We start from the raw sequence: 19,184 nt of genomic DNA, 5'->3' as shown, positions 1-19,184 counted from the left end.
CATAAGCCAACACATTCTTCCAACATGCCGGTTGAAGTTGTTGTCATCGCTTACCCCAAGGGGGCGGAGATGAACGTTGACTACTATATCAACAAGCACGTCCCAATGGTGTACGACCTCTGGCAGCCGTACGCCAAGACTTGGAGAGCAGAGATCCCGAGCAGCACCTCGGACAGCCCCTACGAGCTGATTCTGTTTGCGCAGATGGAGAACGAGGGCGACTTTGGCAAAGTCCTGGCTGCCCAGTCCGAGGAGACGACCAACAAGATCAGAAGTGATGGCATCAACTATACGAAGATGCCCCCGGTTATATGGACCCAGCTGCGCGCGGGAGAAGGACCATCTGCATGAGCTTTGTCCGGCCATGGCTGCGTCAGGGCAGCCTTATATGCGTAAAGGAGCCCCGTTCGCAAGCAAGAAAGGCGCTGAAGTGTGTTTACAACGTTGACACGGGCGCGGCACATGTACCAGTCTTGACGTTGAATATAACGAGAATCTCCACTCATCCTAAGGGGTCAAATGACAGTACAAACCATGCAAGCAATAGAACTTGTGATGTTTCTAACGACTGCGGCGTGCAGCATACAATCAAGGCGCAATACTAATCCAGTCTACGTATGTTATATGTACGGGTTCGACAATCACGTGTAGTCCTTGCCGAGAAATGCGTCAATGGCCAAGTGTCCGACATGATCTGCTCTTGAAAGGCAATGGAAGTTAAGAAAGTATGCCCAGTCACCGAGGATTAGGTTAGTGAGTAGACGCCTAGCCCTGCCAGGTGTGGTGATTTCGCATTGGGCTGCCAAGCTGCTGGATGACCCAAAATAGCAAATGGAGTGTGTCCCCGTGCGGCTGCTGTGTTGAAACAGTCGCAACCGTCCTCCGTATGCTGTCACGCCAGAAACCAAACATGTGTTTCTGGCTTGCGGGTCGTGATTATTGCATTAGTCAGCCCTGTGTGCTGCTGCCGGCTCTAAGGTCATGTTGTTTTTGATCATTCGGCCGGAGAGCGCCGGAGCTATTCGATGGATTTATCGGGGTCCTGGCCGGGGTGGCCAAACAGTGATGGAATCCACATTGCGAATATGGAAGCCATGACAGTTTCCAAGACTAATAGGGACAACCAGATTGCCATGTCAAAAACCCTGCTGATCTTTTGACCGCGGGTAGGCAGGGGCCGGCCGATCTCAGCCTTACAAGCTTACATGACGCAGGGTTTTCTTCTGTGGGCCCTGTACAAGGTAATGGGCCGGTGCATCAGCAGTCGGGACGGAGGGAGGGATAATAGAGGCGTGGGATATCTTGTGGCCAATACGAAATATTGAGAGTGCCTGCCCGCGACGTTCATCAACAATGCCCATGATTGATGTTCGCAGGTCTCCTGGGACGTGCTGGCGGTCCGGTTTGGTTGAGTGATTTTGAACACGCCCAGCCGTTTCCAATCTCCATTGGCTCCAACAGGTCTTCGGTCCTATTCGAGCCAGACCCAGTGTTGCGCCGCAGCATGCCCGCAATCAAGTTTCATTACGGTGCGAGCTCGGCGCCCCAAGAGCTTGCCTGAGGGGAGCTACCCCCAAGCTCTTTTGTAGTTTTGACTCATGCTCAGGGCCCTCGTTGCATAATGACAATCTTGGCAAGCAGCTGACCCAGGAGATGTCAGTATCTGGGCGTCATTGACCGCCGTGGCCAGCCCAAGGGCTCGAGACTCGCTTGAGACTCTGGCAGCTTATTGTTGTTTCGCCCAGCTGGAGCTCCAGGAAGAAAGGGAAGGGGTAAAGACAGTTGCAAGGACAAGACACTGGGTGGCTACCTATGTAGCTTTAGCGTCAGCAGGGAGTAGAAATCTCCAGCTGCCAACCCGTGGAGAGTAGTACTGTAGGTAGCGAGTATACACTAAAACACCAAGCAGCGGGCTTCCGGATGCACGCCCGGAAGAGAGGGGGATCAGAAGAAAAAGTCAAGCAGGCATGCAGGTAGCCAAGGGAACGGGTCGTCCATTATATAGCCGGTTTGGCGGCTCTGGAAGCCGTCGACCACGCAGCCGAGCTATTCTCGGGCAGAGTCGTGGCAGGTCGTCCTGGATGAACCGAGATTCCGTGACGCTGCCCGTCTGGTTTTCGTGAATCTGGGGTAACGTGGATGAGCTCGGGACTCCTAGCGGTACATGGCATATACATGGGCATCTTGGATGCTGGGACCGCCTGAGGCGATCTGGAGCATGCAGAGACGTCTCGTCAGTGATAGAATGTAATATCATGGTTTCACCGATTGAGTGATTTTTACGAAGCACACTCAAGCATTGAGCTCCGACATAGGTACTGTAGAAAATTTGTCTGGACGAGATATCGAGAGCTAGGGCGCGCACTGTCTGGGAGTGCTGCGTGTTAGAGGGCACGGTGACTCTACTTGCCCGCGGGGTGTCCGGCCAGACAAAGCACTCAACAAACTCTCCGGCGAGACCAGCCCGCACGAGGGCGCTGGCAGGGCTGGATAGGCTCGACCCGGGGATGGAGGGGTTCCGGACTGACGGGTTCAAGAGATGCTTTGAGTTCCCAGGCTACAGCACTGTCCTAGATCAGGATCATATGCCCAAGAGTCAATCCGGGACGGGGTTGACGAGCTGCATCGCGTCTCCCAGCCCGACGGTCAGCTGGGCGCACATCTGCTGCCCTCTTGTCTTGTAGCTAGGTAGGCATGGACGGAGGGGCAGAGGGGCAGAGGGGCATCCTTGGGTGCATGTACCTCCCAGGTAGCCTCTAACGGGAGGACGCGGCGGGCGGGCGACAACGTGGCTCCCCTCGCACGACGCACGGCTCAGACTGCCCCTCCTTCGTGGTCTGGTCGCCCACCTCAACCTTTGTGGTCAGGCCGTATGTCATCACCCCACCAAAATCCCGCCGGCCATCCCTCGTCCAACCTGCAACGCCAGAGCTATTAAACCTAGCAGACGCCCTCCTCGCACCCGCCCTTGGAGCTCGATCCTCTCTCCCATCTCATCCATCATCACTCTCCTATCCTAGCCCAGACAATCAGAGACGTCTTTTCGAAGAGCGTTCCTGATTCTTGTGCCAGTCCATCCCACTTCATCCAAGTCTCACCCCTCTCACACACACCACCCCCACCCCCCACCCCTCACCATGGTCAAGGTTGGTATCAACGGCTTCGGCCGCATCGGTCGTATCGTCTTCCGCAATGCCGTTGAGCACCCCGAGATTGAGATCGTGGCCGTGAACGACCCCTTCATCGAGCCCAAGTACGCTGAGTACATGCTCAAGTACGACTCCACCCACGGCCAGTTCAAGGGCACCATCGAGGTCTCGGGCTCCGACCTCGTCGTCAACGGCAAGAAGGTCAAGTTCTACACCGAGCGCGACCCCGCCGCCATCCCCTGGAAGGACACCGGCGCTGAGTACATTGTCGAGTCCACCGGTGTCTTCACCACCACCGACAAGGCCAAGGCTCACTTGTCCGGCGGTGCCAAGAAGGTCATCATCTCGGCCCCCTCCGCCGATGCCCCCATGTACGTGATGGGCGTCAACGAGAAGACCTACGACGGCAAGGCCGATGTCATCTCCAACGCCTCGTGCACCACCAACTGCCTGGCTCCCCTGGCCAAGGTCATCCACGACAAGTTCACCATCGTCGAGGGTCTCATGACCACCGTCCACTCCTACACCGCCACCCAGAAGACCGTCGACGGCCCCTCGGCCAAGGACTGGCGTGGTGGCCGTACCGCTGCTCAGAACATCATCCCCAGCAGCACCGGTGCCGCCAAGGCCGTCGGCAAGGTCATCCCCGACCTGAACGGCAAGCTCACCGGCATGTCCATGCGTGTCCCCACTGCCAACGTCTCCGTCGTCGACCTGACTGCCCGCATCGAGAAGGGCGCCACCTACGACGAGATCAAGGAGGCCATCAAGGAGGCTGCCAACGGCCCCCTCAAGGGTAAGTCTACTGAAAATCTGCCCTTCGGCCTTCGGGCAACTCGTGAGAAAGAAAAAAAAAATAGAGAAACAGAAAACTAACACCGATCCTCACAGGTATACTCGCCTACACTGAGGACGAGGTTGTCTCTACCGACATGATCGGCAACACCAACTCCTCCATCTTCGATGCCAAGGCTGGTATCTCCTTGAACAAGAACTTTGTCAAGCTCGTCTCCTGGTACGACAACGAGTGGGGTTACAGCCGTCGTGTCCTGGACCTCCTGGCCTACGTCGCCAAGGTTGACGGTGCCAAATGAATTGACCACCATCCCAAGCTCTAAGCAAGTCCTGCGGATGAGCAGGCGGGAAAGTCAAGAAAAGAAAAAGAATGAAAGTAGTCCTTTTAGATTCATGAGGCTGGGGCAGCAAGGTTCGACGGTAAAACGGCAATCGGACCGCACGGCTTTTTATGGGATCAGATATATGACGGGAAACGTCGAGACTGCGATAGTATGAATCAATGACATAGAATTACGCCAATCCACCTATGATACAAGACTCTATGGCTTCAAGTGCTGAATCTCTCTCTTGCTCTCGTGTCCATTTTGATCTCCACAAACGCCCGAAAACTTGACAATAAAAAAAATAAAAAAACCGATAACAACGACGCCCGATTCTATGACCTCTAGCTAATCTCCATGGCGTCGCCGCCGCCGTTGCCGTTGGGGATGGCAAAATCCACCGCCCCGTTGTTCCCGATCAGACGCTTCTCCGACTCGGACACGAAGCGCACACTCCGGTTCGGGTCGTAGAAGAGCTTGAAGCTGCGCTGCACGTCGTCGACCGTGACCTGCTTGGCGCGTCGCTTGGCCGAGATGAGCTGCGAGGTCGTGATGAGGTTGCTGGCGTAGCGCAGGCCGGCCTCCTGGCCGATCTTGGTCAGCAGGGCCAGGGCGTCGGGCGAGACGTCGACCTCCTCCTCCTGGGCGCGGATGGCCAGGATCTTGTTGATGTCGTCGGCGGCGTACGTCTGGGTTTGGATGATGACGACGCGGTCGAGGAAGTCGAGCGGCAGGCCGTGCGGGCTGCGGTAGTCGGTGCCGCGGATCTTGGAGTTGCCCCGGTTGCTGGCCATGATGACGACGGGGGCCAGGTCGACCTCAAGGGCGCGGTTGACGTAGCTGAAGCACTCGATGTCGAGCATGTGCACCTCGTCGATGAACAGGACGCCGGGGACGATCTCGGCCTTGCCCTCCTCCTTCCACTCGGCGACCTTGGTGTCGATCTGGTCGCGAATCTCGCTGCGGATCTCGCCCGTGTCGCCGCTGAACAGGGCCAGGAAGCCCTGCGTCCGCGAGTTGATGACGTCGATCTCGTGCAGGGTGACGGTGTGCACCACCTCCTTGCGCTTCTGCAGCTCGCCGTCGGGGCACTGGAGGAACTTTGTGTCGGCGCCCATGGCGTCGTAGTCGCGGCTGCGGGCGTAGCTGCGGCCCAGCTTGGTGATCTTGCCGCTGCTCTTGTCGATGGAGATGATGTCGCCGGCCATGACGCGCTCCTTGGTCATGGCGTCGATCATCTTGGCGCCCATGTCGTAGACGGCCTCCATGTCGGTGGTCTTGATGGTGAGCTTGCCCTGCTTGGCGCCGCCCGTGACGGAGCGGTCGATCTGGATCTCGACGACCTCGCCCTCCATGATCTCGGTCTCCTCCTTGATGCGCACGCCGATGGACTTGCGGAAGGCCTGGGTGAGGGCCTCGGTCTTGGACATCTCGAGCGAGAAGATCTCGGACGAGGCGAGGGTCGTGAAGGGGACGTCGGGCCCGAGCGATTGCGCCATGCCCATGGCTATGGCCGTCTTTCCCGTGCTAGAAACAACAGACTATGTGTCAGCTCCTGGCTGCCCCCGCGACTGAAGCGAAACGAAGGCCCCGTCTGCGGGCGAGCGGGCGGGCGAGCTCACCTGGGAGGACCGGCGATCAAGACGGCGCGGCCAGCGATCTTTCCGACCTTGATCATCTCCAGAATGACGGCGGCGGCCTTCCGGGCCTTCTCCTGGCCGACCAGGCCCTGCGAGTTGGACCTCGGCTCCAGCGTGTCGGCGTCGACACCCAGGCCGCGGATGTGCGAGTGGGCGGCGATGAGGTTCAGACCTCGGAGGTCCTTGCTCTCGGAGACGGTCATCACGGGCTGCATGGCGCGGGCGGGTCAGCACTGGGCGGCAATGCGTACGACACAGGCAATACTTACAGCTGCCATCTTGACAGGTCTTCAACGGCAGATGGCGTGGTGGTTTGGGGAGACGATCGGATGCGGATGCAGTCGTCGATGGGCCGTTCCGTTTCTGTCGCGATCTGAGCTTTGGGAGCTTGAGATGCGACCGATTAAATTTCGCTGACAGCTGCCGCGCCGCGCGCCGCGCCTGGGGGGTCGGAATCTGCTGGCGCTGTTGCAACTACTGAAGAGGCCCGCTAAAGCTTCCAAGGCTACGGTACCATACCATAGTAGTACCTCTTTTGGGCGCTATCTCTTTTAGTCGCCCAGCCGCCCCTCGGCGTCTACTGCCTCGTCTGTCCAAGAAACGCGGGCATGATCCCTTACAGACCAGCCGTGACTATAGTACATGTCTGCTATCAAGGGACCAGTCGGGACCAGTCGGGACCAATCCCATGAGGCGGTGTGACTCTGGGAAAATCCAATATCGACAGTGAGGGCAGTACACTTTACTCCTCATCACGCCATGGAAGTTGCCGATTCCAGACGGCCGCAGGCGCCATGCCATCACCTCACGTGCCATAGTATTGCACAAACGGAAACCCCAGCACCGTTTGGGGGCAACACCCTTGCTGGGATGTGATATATCCTTACTGCCTATGTACGTACTATGGTATGCATTTCGAACAATGTTTGCTTCCTCCAGCTGACTGAACACTAACAACGGGTCACGTTCCCGAACCCAACTCCTAGCGCTGGGCTTGCTAGAGACCCAGTTGTGCGTGCCTGTGTGTAACTACTTCGTTGACATCGTCGGCCCTGCCCTTCTGGTTATGGAAATGATGCCTGTCCAGATCTTCATTTGTCAGGAAGCCCGGATCGGATTCTCATGCAAACGCGGTGCAACTCCATGATTGATGCCCGCATTTCGCAACCACACCATTTCTCTGGTTCATCGGCCTGCCATTCGTCCAGGTCGCCGTATAACTCATTTTTCTCAGGCTGTTGCTTTTTTTCAGGCACCCCGTTCGTTTTCCTCTCTACGCAAGGGAATACTTCTGACCAACACCTTGCAATTGGCGGACAAGGCCCCTCTTCACGCACCTCCATAGCCCTCTGCAGCGCTCTCATTCAATCGAGTTCTGCTTTCTTTTTCCTCTCGCACATCCAGGTCCCCCTTGCGTTCGCATGCTGAACGAAAAGAAAACTCCCAAGTTCCAGATCTGGTATCAGGTATCACCCTCTCACCTACCCCGTCTGCGTCTGAATATAATTTGGTCCGGTCTTTCACACACGCACTGCGAGGAACTATAGATAACGTCTCGTCCAGTCGTGTTGATGCAAGGGGTGCTCGGCTTGGCTGACTGCCTCCTCCCCCTCAACTCCATCCTTTCGACATAGAACTCAAGTTGAGTGGTAGGAAGCTGGGCAGGAGTGGGTACGCAGCCATCTTGTGTCCTCTACTACTGCACGGGCGCTGCAACCGATTCCCGCCTATCACTTTGGGCTTCAAGTCTACACCGATACGACAAGATACGGTACTACGAGTCTTTACGCAGCAAATTCGGCTCGCCGCCATATCTCGACGACGAGTTTGCACTCTGTGCACGAAGGCGAGCGCCTGCACTTGCACATGCACTTCCCCCTCGTCCTTCGACCCGTGAACGGCTTAGGTCGCAGCACACTGCACCACAACCCCTGCGAACCCCAATTCTACCCAAATTTGGAGGCGCGTCCCGCATGTCACTTGGATGCGCGCCTGCAGTCCAGCAAAAGCGAGCCAAACCACTGGGTGGCGGAAACGCAAATCTTGGTCCTCGCCGTCAAGTCAATATCGCCGTTTCGAACGTGCCGAATAGACTCGAGAGGCAGGCGCGAAGGATCCGGGCAATGTGACCCGGCTGAAGCCAAATCCTGGGGATCCAGCTTGAAGCAGGCACCATCTATCTGCCTACCACCTTCACTTCCACGGCTCGGGAGGGCATATCTGCAACCTCGACACTAGGCGCCCAGAACCTGCTTGAGGAGTTGGCACAGAGACTCTAGGTAGGCCGACGGCCTCGTTGCTTCGGCCCGTTTGCCCGTCCTGACCACCGCCTTCCGCAGCATGACACCGGCACGGAATGGCGTTTCAACGACAGTATGGGTTCGACGACGACCGACGCCGCTCGGGGCTCGGGGGCTACGAATCATATAGGCCAGGAGACGCGAGGGGGCGTGACCGTGACCGTGACCGCGACCGCGACCGCGACCGCAGCCGTGAGAGGGATAGGGCGCCGGTCCGTCGTGACAGCGACCGTGGATTGAGCTCGACCTCTCCAACCCGCAGCGAACACAGGCAGGACAGGCCGACAGATCGAGGGCGGGAGGCTGATAGTAGGACCAAGGGCCTGTCACTCAATACCGACCCGGCTGTACTCAACGCGCCAACTGGGCCACGCGCCTCGGCATCTTCTGCGAGAAGTCCTCCCACCGGCCCTCGCAACCCGTCCATCTCCTCCCGTGTCGCGCCCTCAGGCCCGACATTGGCAAAATCAGCAGTCCCATCCGCACCCGCTTCCTCTGCGATACCAAGCCCGATTGTAGCTTCAGTCATTCCCAAGACGAGAGACCCCAGCCTTCAGCCCGTATTTGATGTGCTCTTCCGATTCAGCGAAGACCTGTATTGGCGTTGCGCATTCGGGCCAGAGAGAAAGAGGAGGGCAAAGGAGAGGGAGGCTAGAGATGCTCAATTCAAGAAGTCGCAGGCGAGGTCTGGCGACTTCCCGCAGGTGCTTGAGATTTATCAGCGAACCAAGGAGAAGGATGACCTGGTCATCAATGAGCTGGAGACAAAATGGCGGACGAATGAGAAGTCCTTCTTCAAAGATTTAGAGGGTGTAGCGGCGGAAATCGTCAGCAACAAGAAAAGTGAAATGCCAACACCGCCGACCGCCGCACCAGCGGCTCCTGACCATGCCCCTGCTATCCAGTCTCTTGAAGAGAGATTCACAGTCTTCCAGAAGAATTTTCAGAAGGATATGACCGAAGCTCGCCACAAAATCCAGCAGCTGGAAGCCGACAAGAAAGAGTCGGGCGAGAAGATCAATGTTCTCCAAGTCCGTTGCAAGGAATCCGAGGACAGAGTCAAGTCGCTAGAGCTTTTCATCAACGGGCTTCCCGACCAGAATCTTGAAAGGAAATGTCGAGAAAATGAGACCGCTAGTCTGCGAAAAGACCTGGACGCTGTATGCGAACAGGCTTCCACCGTCAAAGCACAGCTAGCCTCTGCCATGTCGAGTGTTAACCAGCTGAAAGAGTCCAAGGCCACCTCTGCCGACATGGCCAAGACTGCTGCACAGCTGAAGGAGCTCGAAGGGCAAGTTCGTCAGCATCAAGACACAATACGCAAGGTTGATCCTCTACAGCGGAGTATTGACAAACTCCAGAAATCAAAGGTGGCTCCCGAAGGACTAGCCAAGTCCACGTCTGCCTCGAAAGAAGTTCAGGATCAACTCCGCCAACACGGCGACAGCATTCGTAAAATTGAGCGTCGCCAAGACAAGTCGAAGGAGCTTGCCACGTCGCTAGAGGGGCTGGAGTCCAAGATGTTAACAATACAAAGTGCCGTCTCCAGTATCCAAAAGCGAACTGAGAACATAGATTCCGAGGACTTCAATTCCCTCATCAACAACTGGGTCTCACTGGAGGTGCCAGAGAAAATTGAGAGGTATGACCGGCAGTTCCTGGAGGTGACGGCGGATGTTCGATCCATCAAAGAATCTGGATCCCGTGCCGAACCAGCTGTACATCCTGCAATTGAAGTGCACGGTGCCAAGTTACAAGGCCTCGAGGCTGATGTGCAACGTGCGCAACAAGAGTCAGAAAACCTCAAGACCGAGGTTCAACGAGCACATCAAGAGTCAGAAAACCTCAAGACCGAGGTTCAACGAGCGCATCAAGAGTCGCAAAATCTGAAGGCCGCCGTGCAGCAAATTGATCAGAAACTAGCGAGTGCACAGCAGAGGATGTCCGAAATCGAGCCGAGTGTTATTGAAACAGTTGAGAAGACCGTGGAAGCCATGACCGACGCCATTGGCGAGACTATGGATCAGCACGAAGCTCGTATCAAAACACTTGAGGCAAAGCCTGTGCAAGCAAGAACGCCGGCCCCTACTCCTCAGCTCGACTCTCGTGCTAGTCCCGCGACCGGCGACCTGAATTTGGCCGCCCGGATCAAAGTAATGGAAGATGGAACGGTGGCACAAGCCAACCAGCTCAGGGAGCTATCGGACAGTCTCACTCAATTGTCAGCCAGGTTGGAGGACGCGGCCGGATCTCATGATGCCGACGCCAGTGCCATCAAGGCCAGTATTCAGAAAGTCTACACCGCCTGCGACGAAACGCGCACCAGGACCCAACAGGCACTGGAGTCTCAAGAGTTCGCAATTCAAGGCTTGAATACTCAGCTGAATAATATCAATACACAGGCCATGTGTGTCGAGATGGCCAAACATATTGAGGCATACTGTACACGTCTAGGCCCACGCATAGACAGCCTATACGTGTACTACGAAAACTACAGGCAAAGGTTAGATGCCTTTCAGAATGTCTTAGAGCAGCTCAGTCGTGGATCGCAGCAGAAGCGCTCGGCGACGCCGCAAAGAAATACGGGTGAGCCTAGCAAGAAGCGGAAGCTAGATACTAATGGTGTCAATACCGCTCCGGTATATCCGTTACGAGTCGATACCAATGCCCAGCATTAGCCACAAAGGTCGTTCCGCGGAATGCTGTTCCGCGGAATATTCCCAGGTCGCAGGTCGAACCGGCTCAAATATTGGAAAAATCGGAAACCCATGCACATATTCTATTGCCAACATACGACGGGCGAAGAGGCGAGACTAGACGATGAAACTCAATCAACTCCTTGTACATGGAATTATTTTTTAAGGGAAGGCTCTGTTTTGCATCGATACGTATACCCATCACGGAAAACTGTTTTGCTGTTGCTCGGGGGAGGAAACGACCAAGGGGTTATATGCAAGTAGTCTTGGTACCTGTAGAGAAGCTCTCGAGGCTGTACAGACCCCAAGGAAAGCATCTGGTCAGGGGGCCTCACATTGAGGCTTGACGACACCCATGTCGTCCGGTGGTTTGCAGAGAGGAATGCGCTGCACTAGTCCGTTTTCACTATGTAGGCCTTCAAGGAATAGAGAGTACTTGAATCTCAAGTCGCGAGTCTAGTTTGCGTGCTGATGTATGTATGTGCCCTCATCCCATTTTTCTAAGTGGTGGTTGTACATTTCGTAATGACGCCTCGCCGCAAATCATATGCCTTTTCGCTTTCCGAAACGCCGTCTATACCACAAAATGCCGCCGTGTTCTCTGTGCCAACCTCGCTACCATGTGCATGGGAGTTGCGCATGGCGATGATGACATATGCACCTTCCCCTCTAGTCCACGCATGACCGGCGATGAACACTGCCATACTAATCCACTCGTACCCGTCCAAGGTGCCGCCGAAGACCGATTGTAGAGTAGTGCAGCGTATGTCGCTCGGTACGCCCTGGAGAAGGGGGCGAGGATATCTTCGTCAACCGCGTTCGTTGGTCCAGCGCTCCCTCCGAACCCGCTGCAGTTACAAGAGCTTCAGGCCGCCGGTGACCTGGTCGACCAGGCTCTTGGGCGCGGGGCCGACGCCCAGCACCGTCATGCTGCCGGCCTCGATCTGCGTGCGGCCGGCGTCCTGGATGACCTCGGCCGTCAGGCCCAGGGCGCGCGCCCGCCCCATCAGGTCCAGCAGCTCCTGCTGCGACTTGGTCTGCACCGCGATCTTGGCCTGCCCCAGCCGCTCCCACCGCTTCAGCACCTGGCCCGCGGCCGACGTCGCCGGCTGCCGCGCCAGCGACTTGTAGCACGCCAGGGTGGCGTGCGAGCACTGCGCCGCGATCTTGCCTGTTGTTCGGGGAAAAGGGTTGCCTGCGTTAGCCTTTGTGCGCCTCGGGGTTGGGGGGAGGGGAGTTGGTTCGTCATTGTGTCGACGGCTCCTTCGTACCTTTGGTCATGCCCAGGTCCGTCCGCACGACCAGCACCAGCTTGCACTCCTCGTTGGGGCTGGCGGCGGCGAGCGCGCTGGTCGAGGGGTCGACGGCGCTGGCGGCCTTGGCCTTCTTGGGCCGGTTCTGCTTCAGGCCGTCGCGCTTGTCGGCGTCGGTGCTGTTGGCCCAGTTGGGGGCGTGGTCGAGCAGGCTGTCGTCGACGTCGACGTCGGACTCGTCGCTCTCGACGGGGTCGGTCAGGTTGCGGCGGCGCTCCTCGGACATGGAGGGCGGGATCAGGTAGCCGCGGATCGAGTAGATGCCCAGCATGAAGCCGCTGAGGAAGGCGACGATGCTGGTGGACAGCAGCGCCGCCGTGGGCGTGAAGGCGTTGGGCTTGTCGGACATGTTTTCTCTCTCTCTTTCTCTGCTGGTCGATGGTGCAGATGTTTTGGGAGGGAGTGACTGGCTTTCCTTGGCGGTCTTATCGAGAGCAAAGTGGGTGGGTTATGTAAGTCGACGTCGATGCGGCTCCAGGATGCTTGGCTCCCCTGAAGAGTACCCAAGACACGACAGAAAAAACAGGAAGATATGGATGATTATGATTGATGAAAGAGTGCATATATATTACATTTATCTCTCCAGTTCACTTTGTTGGGTTTAGTCACCTTTCGAATCCCGCAGCAAGACATGGACCACGCTTCCGTGTGTTTGGTAGAAATTGTGGCATCTACTGCTAAATACCTACCTAGCTTGAACTACTTTCCAAGACCCGCAACTTTCCACCTGGATAGCAATCTATAGCAATTTATGACCGCGGAACCTCCAGGCGACCTAGAGTTTCTGGGCAACGTGTCAAAGAGCGACTGTTTGTCTCCCTATAAGGTGAACTGTGACGAATCAATTTCTCTCTCATGTCCGGTAAGCAACAGGTTGATCATCAAGGGCCGTTGAATGAGGCTGAAAATCGGGGAATTCTCAATTCCCTTGCCATGTAACTTACAGAAAGGGGCCAGGGGCAAGGGGCCAGGCAAGCCAAGGGGTGGGGCCCCACGCTGTTTCCAGTCGGCGGGCAGCCTCTCTGGCCGGCTGAGGCTGGCGGTTGGGCAGGTTGTAAGCACACAGCAGGGCGTGGGCGTGGGCGTGTGTCTGATCTCACGGTTGTGTGTAATTAAGGAACAAGCTGGTCACCGATTGCAGAGTCGGCAGAGCGGAGCGGCGGGAGCTTGAATGCGCGTTATGAAGGATGGAAAGCCCCCCCCAATATGGACTGCAAGTAATCTGATGTGGGCGTGGGCGGATCGATTAGGTTTCGATTGCTACAGTATGCCCATGTGTACTGTGCGGTATATGCCTTGGCTGTAGGACTTAGGGACCATGCATGTCGATTTGCTTACGGTCAGCCACGCAGCCCTGCGGCATCTGCCAGTTGATTGAGTGAAAGTGATTCAATGAAGTGGTGAAGGGCAAGAGGCAGCACGTCTTCGGCCCAGTGGAGTGGCTATGGTGTAGGTAGTCGATAGAGTTCACTGCTATGATCGGCATTAACTAAGGTAGTGGTCGGTGGTTTGCAAGTCAAGCTACTGTTACCGAAGGTAGGGATTAGTTGGTTCGTACAGTCCGTCCCCGTCCCCATTGACGCGTTCGGCCGTGATCTGATGCGTGTTACACCTCTCCGGTTCGAAGACTTGTCGAATTGGGTCTTGTTTTGGCGAGGACTAAAGCGACTCGACCTGACACGGGTAGGAATGTCTCTTAATAAGTACACCGCAGCCGTGATCCTATCCGTCGGGACTCTATCTCTCTCCCTCGGCCTGATCTATAGACGCCGTCAGCATCTTCCAAGCCGCCCCGTGTCCTGCGAGCTACGCACGCTACCTGCCGCGGGCCCGCTCCGCTACCGCTAAGCTACGTCCATCACCACTGGGCGCTGGCTGCCGGCCGCTGCAAAGCCAGTGGAGTAGACCAAGCAAGCAGCAAGGCCCCCCGGAGTTAGTACTGTGTAAGTGCTCAAGTCAGGCTCTCGACACCAAGGGTACGGTAAGACGGCACGCACGAGTCACGAGTCGGCCATGGCAGCCAGCTCCCTACGTTAACTAGGGACGTAGCTACACGTCTCGTCGCGACATCTGGTGCATCGGAATGTGTGATGCGCTGCTGCGAAAGCCTGACGTCTAGTCTAGCCAAGTCAACTGTCTGTCCTGCCCTGTTTCCGGTTATGACCAAGAGCTCGCGCGCTCGCTCACTGCACCGGTTCGGCTTGGAGAGGAGAGGGAGACGGTCTGTATCCAATCAGTTGCCAAGCTGCGTCGGCATCCCCGTCGCGTTTTCTGTGACCTGCGTCTCCATCTCTCCCAATCCCATCCTCATGCTCGCCCGAGAACAATACCTTCCCCCAGGCAGGCGCTAGTCAAGGTAGCTAGGTCCTGGCGTGCCGCGATACGGGTGCGCAGTGTGGGTGCATCGCGCTCGGTAGTCCCCATCTGCCTGCTGCCCATTGCCCGTCGCTCAACCTCGCGTGCACTTCAGACCGACCCGTACGTGCCTCGAAACAGAGGTGCCTCAAAACGCACACGCACACGCACACGCACACGCACACGTACACGCACCGGGGGAGACAATACCAAAGTTAGGAGAAGAGGTCAGTCATTTCTGCTGTGTATAGTCCACTCCTCCATCTCGCCCGCGCAACTTGCTCCTGTCTCTCGCTGTCTGTATCTCTGCTCGCTAGAGTACATGGGGATAGCAGGTCGAGGTCGAGGTTGAGGTTGAGGTTGAGGTTGAGGCGCAAATGCGTGCTTGTTTGGTTCGGGTCACCATGTGTTCCTGTTCGCCCACCGCACCGCATCGCATCCCCCTCATTGGATTTCTCTGGTCGCCGGCCCTCTCTGAGGTTGAACCTGGGAACGATCCCGCTAAACTCTAAAGTCAGACATTCCCATCCCTTCCCGTCTTATCTCAACCCACCACACGCCCACGGCCGCCGGGCTGCTACCCCGTCTGCCCGTCCTCTCCAGCCTTTTGGACAACCCACACCCCTGGCCCTGGCCACGACGTTCCACCTGCTTTGGAGGACGAACACCACGCAGACACATACCCGCACACACACACGCGCGCGCGCGCGCACTTGAGTTGCATACCCAGGTGACTATCCTTGGACAACAACAAAGAAGGAAAAGAAGATCGGCCCCCCAGCCGGCGCCCGCGCTCCCCTTTGATGCCACCATCCCACCTCCGCGCGCAACAGCTCGACGTTGCATGAGAACAAAGGGACGACCATGGAGGCGGCGGCCAAGTCCATCAAGAGTCTAGCCAGCAGCTTGCCCGACCGCCCGCACCACCTGTCTGTCTCGCCCGATTCGCGCTACCACCTGCATCCCAACGATACCCGCCTCGAGGAGGATGTCATCCGGCCTCTGCAGTACATGACCTTTCTGTTCGACGCCGATCGCGGTCTGCTTCTCACCAGAGCCCACTCCGACATCCGCAAGGAGGAGAGCCATGCGCCCAAGCCCCCACGGCCCCAGTCGGACCCGAACAAGCCCAAGACCAAGCTGTCGCTGAAGGACTACAAGAGTCGCAAGCAAGAATCCCTCCCGTCCGAGGGGTCCTCCCCCAAGAAGGCTGCCGCCGTCTCCGTCGCGACCCCGAGCGCGCCCACCGCGCCCAAGCACGCCGCCGTCAAGGACCAGCCACCGGTGCCCACCATTAAGAAGGAGAACGGCACCTCCGCTGCCGACAGCATGCTGCGCAAGGCTGCCATCAACAAGGCGCATCCCAGCCTGCCCCCCAAGCCCGACGTGCGCCGCCTCACCAGTCCCTCCCCGGAAAGAAAGAAGCGGCCTTCGGATGTCAACGACGAGAGCAGGTCGGCCAAGCGCACCAAGATCGAAGGCACAACACCCAATGCCACGTCGCGTCCACCGCCCAGGCCCGACACTCCCAACAAACCGGCCGATAAGCTGGTCGCTCATGACAAGAAGTCGGCAAAGGAGCTCAAGCCGTCGCCTTTGCCAAACGGCATCACGAAATCAGCAACTAGCAACTCCAGCAGCCGCGGCGTTTCTCCGCGGCCGAATAGCCAGGTCAACGGGTCTCAGTCCCAGAAGTCCGCCAATAGCACCCATGGAACACCCAAGAAGGAGAAGCCGCACATACCGCCCTTGCTGTCACCACTTGGCGCCTCCGATTACCCTGACAAGAAAGCAGAGCCCCGGCCGAGCCCGCTGAAGAAACAGGTGGACAAGGATGCAAAGCTGCAATTGAAGAAGCCACGCGACGAACACGAGCCCTCGTCAACGGCCAAGAAGTCAAGATTGGAGATCCCGCCTCTCCTGTCTCCCACATTGCCACCTATAGTCAGAGAAGCGCTGGCTGAGCAGGTTTTAAAAGAGAAGAAGCCAGGCTCGGGCAAGGAGCCGAGCCAAAAGAGCAGCTCCGCGGTGGATTCCCCCGGCAGCAGTGCAAAGAAGTCTGTCGCAAAGCCAGCAAAGGAGGAGACGATTCACGTTGACAGCAGCAACACCAAGAAGGAAAAGAGAGAAGAAGAGACCCCGATGATTGTGAGGTTAAAATACCCGAAAAAGCTGAGCAAGACGGTGTCGAGACTTCTGGCATTGGCTCCGAAGAAGAAGCAAGAGACTGCCAGGAGGGATGTACCAGAGTCGACGAGGAAGGACGAACATGCTACCAGGGAACGGTCCGACAGCCTGGAACCGCCGTCTGCGACTGCCGCCCGCAAACGCCCCCGTGCCTCAACAGATGTCAGCGAGCAGCCGTCCGCGATTAAGCGCCCGAGAACGGCGGAGCCGCCTCAACCTTCAACGCCGTCCAAGCACAGTTCCGCCATGCAGCGGGTGGCTTCGAGCAGTTCTCAGGCCGGTACACCGGGTGGCACAAACGTCACCCCGGCAGGCGTCAACACGGATCGCCGGTCTGCATCGGTGGACCCGGAAAGAGCGAACAGGCTTAGGAAGCAGCACTCTGACCTGGTGGCCATTGGCACAAAGCTCAAACACAAGCGAGATCGCATCGTGAAACCGAGGGACGGGGCGTCCACGTCCACGAATCCCACGACGAAAGAGCGCAACGCTGCCATGGCGGCCGTGATCCAGTCTACGGTGGCCTACATGACAGGCTTCAAAGCGCAGGACGAGGCGCGGGAGGCTGAGCGCAAACAGCGCGATGCTAGTCAGTGGCGCAGTTTGATGCCGCTGATGCGCGTGTATAAATCCGACTGCATGCAATCGAGCCCAGTCTTTGCGCTTTTCATGAGATTGCACGCCATATCCCTTGTGTGGTATAGCAAAACGTTGGTGGCTATGGGTCCCGAAAACGCCAACACGGCACGCGAACTATTCGGGGTCATGAGAGAACAGGAGCAAGCGTGGAGATTATCAGAAGAGTCCAGGAGGAAAATCGACGGCGGTCAAGCCGGAGACGACCCTGGCCCTGTTGCCAGGATAATTGATCGACTTGGGCCATGGTCACAGTCTGAGGACGTGGTGATGGCGACCGTCAAGATACTTAAGAAGGCCATCCGTCTCGATGACGAGAAATTCATGCCTGAGCCGGACCTTTTGTCAGTATTCGACACGGCGAACGGCTCGTAGAAGGCGAGAAACCAAGGACTGGGCTTTTGGATGCAAGAGATATTGAGACCTCCAGTCACACGTCGACCGAAGGCCTTGGGATTCTGACTCAAGAAGGGGGAAAGCGGGCTGCTGCTTTGCTAATGTATACTACTATGACGACGATTTTCACGACATGATACCACTACCACCATTTCACTGTGTATGGAGGACCCGAGGGATAAGGGCTCGTCGTTCACGGGGGCACCGGCGCGGCCCCCCGTTCATCTGCGCGTCTCACTACGACGCCCAATCTGCAACTATTTCCTTTTCACCACCACCGCCGCCGCCATCACGACTGATCAAGATCTGTTCCACAAGCCAATCCGGTATTCACTCGTTCACGGCCATGAGGGTCGGACAAAACCCAGCAGCTAAGAACATATCTGGCCCTCGTATGCTACGACAAATGGGTCGACACTAGGTTTCTCTTTCCGAGGGAACGCGGGGGAAACCCCCACCGACCACCCCATGAACTGTCCACTGGCGTCTTTGCGAGGAGATAATCAGACCGAATCCCTTGTACTATATAGTTGCTATTCGATTGAGGCGTACAGGAGATATGATTTGAAAAGAACCCACCCGTTCTTGCCAACGGCAGCAGACATTGCCGAGCTTGTGAGCGAATCCAGGGGCCCGCACTTGTGTTTTTTTTTTTCCTCTTTCCATGTTGTCTGTTGCGCAAGGGGTTCTAGAGGTCCAAAGGAGATACCGGGGCATGGTTCAGTTTTGAACTTGGCTTGCCGCCCTGGACGAACGAGAGAGACGGGGGCGAGGGGGCGAAGGGTGTGTGTGTGAGAGAGACAAAAAGTAGTGGTGGAAAACAGCGCAACTTGTGACTTGTGACTTGATGATATCCCCACGGCCGCGGCCGAGCAAATAGTTATAGTATTGTATTGCAAACGAACTCAAATTCCTCCTTTCTCCCCAGCTTTGCCCATGATCTGTCGACGTCTGCTTGTTGGACTGTGTTTTACCCCCCACGAGAGAACCTAGCCGAGATGAACATGGTGGTCGGCCATTGTTCGTCGATAACACCAAGCAACTTCGGTTAAAGGACTTGATGACTAAGACGAGCGGCTATGGTCTGTCAGCGTGGGAATATCCACCCCTGTGCCCCGTGGAGGGAAATCAGAGGTCCAAAGTCCCGATTAACATACCGGCCGAAGAGCGATTGACAGGAATTTGAGGTTGTGTGGCATGCCTTCGGCGCAATAGCAAGGCTTGGTCGGTCGTCGTCAATCAGGTTTGGTGAAGATAGAGCAATATTCGTTTAGTTAGTATACACAAAGCGAAAAGAGTGCGATAGACATGTAGGACTTGTCCAAGAACTTGTTCATTTTATTTCTCCCGGTATAGTCGCCATGATAGCCACTCCCCAGTCCGGGCAGTGTACA

The 19,184-nt window shown here is 56.8% G+C and overlaps 7 protein-coding genes across 7 annotated transcripts; 4 read left to right on the top strand and 3 right to left on the bottom strand.

The window, feature by feature from the left end:
* Positions 1-24: 24 nt before the first annotated feature.
* Positions 25-351, top strand: JN550_003113 (uncharacterized protein; the record flags this gene model as incomplete). Its single annotated transcript, XM_049314481.1, has 1 exon — positions 25-351. One exon carries the CDS (start codon positions 25-27, stop codon positions 349-351), a length of 327 nt encoding a protein of 108 aa, XP_049174948.1.
* Positions 352-3,137: 2,786 nt separating this feature from the next.
* Positions 3,138-4,243, top strand: JN550_003112 (uncharacterized protein; the record flags this gene model as incomplete). The annotated part of the gene is made up of 2 exons (XM_049314480.1): positions 3,138-3,945; positions 4,041-4,243. 2 exons carry the CDS (start codon positions 3,138-3,140, stop codon positions 4,241-4,243), a joined length of 1,011 nt encoding a protein of 336 aa, XP_049174947.1.
* A 368-nt stretch (positions 4,244-4,611) lies between these two features.
* Positions 4,612-5,772, bottom strand: JN550_003111 (uncharacterized protein; the record flags this gene model as incomplete). The annotated part of the gene is made up of 1 exon (XM_049314479.1): positions 4,612-5,772. The coding sequence occupies one exon, from the start codon at positions 5,770-5,772 to the stop codon at positions 4,612-4,614; it is 1,161 nt and encodes a 386-aa protein (XP_049174946.1).
* A 113-nt stretch (positions 5,773-5,885) lies between these two features.
* JN550_003110 (uncharacterized protein) lies at positions 5,886-6,185 on the bottom strand (the record flags this gene model as incomplete). The annotated part of the gene is made up of 2 exons (XM_049314478.1): positions 5,886-6,116; positions 6,177-6,185. The coding sequence occupies 2 exons, from the start codon at positions 6,183-6,185 to the stop codon at positions 5,886-5,888; spliced, it is 240 nt and encodes a 79-aa protein (XP_049174945.1).
* Positions 6,186-8,263: 2,078 nt separating this feature from the next.
* JN550_003109 (uncharacterized protein) lies at positions 8,264-11,031 on the top strand (the record flags this gene model as incomplete). The annotated part of the gene is made up of 2 exons (XM_049314477.1): positions 8,264-10,846; positions 10,939-11,031. The coding sequence occupies 2 exons, from the start codon at positions 8,264-8,266 to the stop codon at positions 11,029-11,031; spliced, it is 2,676 nt and encodes an 891-aa protein (XP_049174944.1).
* Positions 11,032-11,403: 372 nt separating this feature from the next.
* Positions 11,404-12,565, bottom strand: JN550_003108 (uncharacterized protein; the record flags this gene model as incomplete). Its single annotated transcript, XM_049314476.1, has 3 exons — positions 11,404-11,707; positions 11,762-12,074; positions 12,175-12,565. The coding sequence occupies 3 exons, from the start codon at positions 12,563-12,565 to the stop codon at positions 11,404-11,406; spliced, it is 1,008 nt and encodes a 335-aa protein (XP_049174943.1).
* Positions 12,566-15,435: 2,870 nt separating this feature from the next.
* Positions 15,436-17,769, top strand: JN550_003107 (uncharacterized protein; the record flags this gene model as incomplete). Its single annotated transcript, XM_049314475.1, has 1 exon — positions 15,436-17,769. One exon carries the CDS (start codon positions 15,436-15,438, stop codon positions 17,767-17,769), a length of 2,334 nt encoding a protein of 777 aa, XP_049174942.1.
* Positions 17,770-19,184: the final 1,415 nt, after the last annotated feature.

Source organism: Neoarthrinium moseri (assembly GCF_022829205.1).
Source record: "Neoarthrinium moseri strain CBS 164.80 chromosome Unknown scaffold7_Wmoseri_CBS_16480, whole genome shotgun sequence".
In the NCBI taxonomy this organism is placed as follows: Eukaryota; Fungi; Ascomycota; class Sordariomycetes; order Amphisphaeriales; family Apiosporaceae; genus Neoarthrinium; species Neoarthrinium moseri.
The sequence above is the reverse complement of the archived record's forward strand: the minus strand, read 5'-3'. Positions and strand labels throughout refer to the sequence as shown.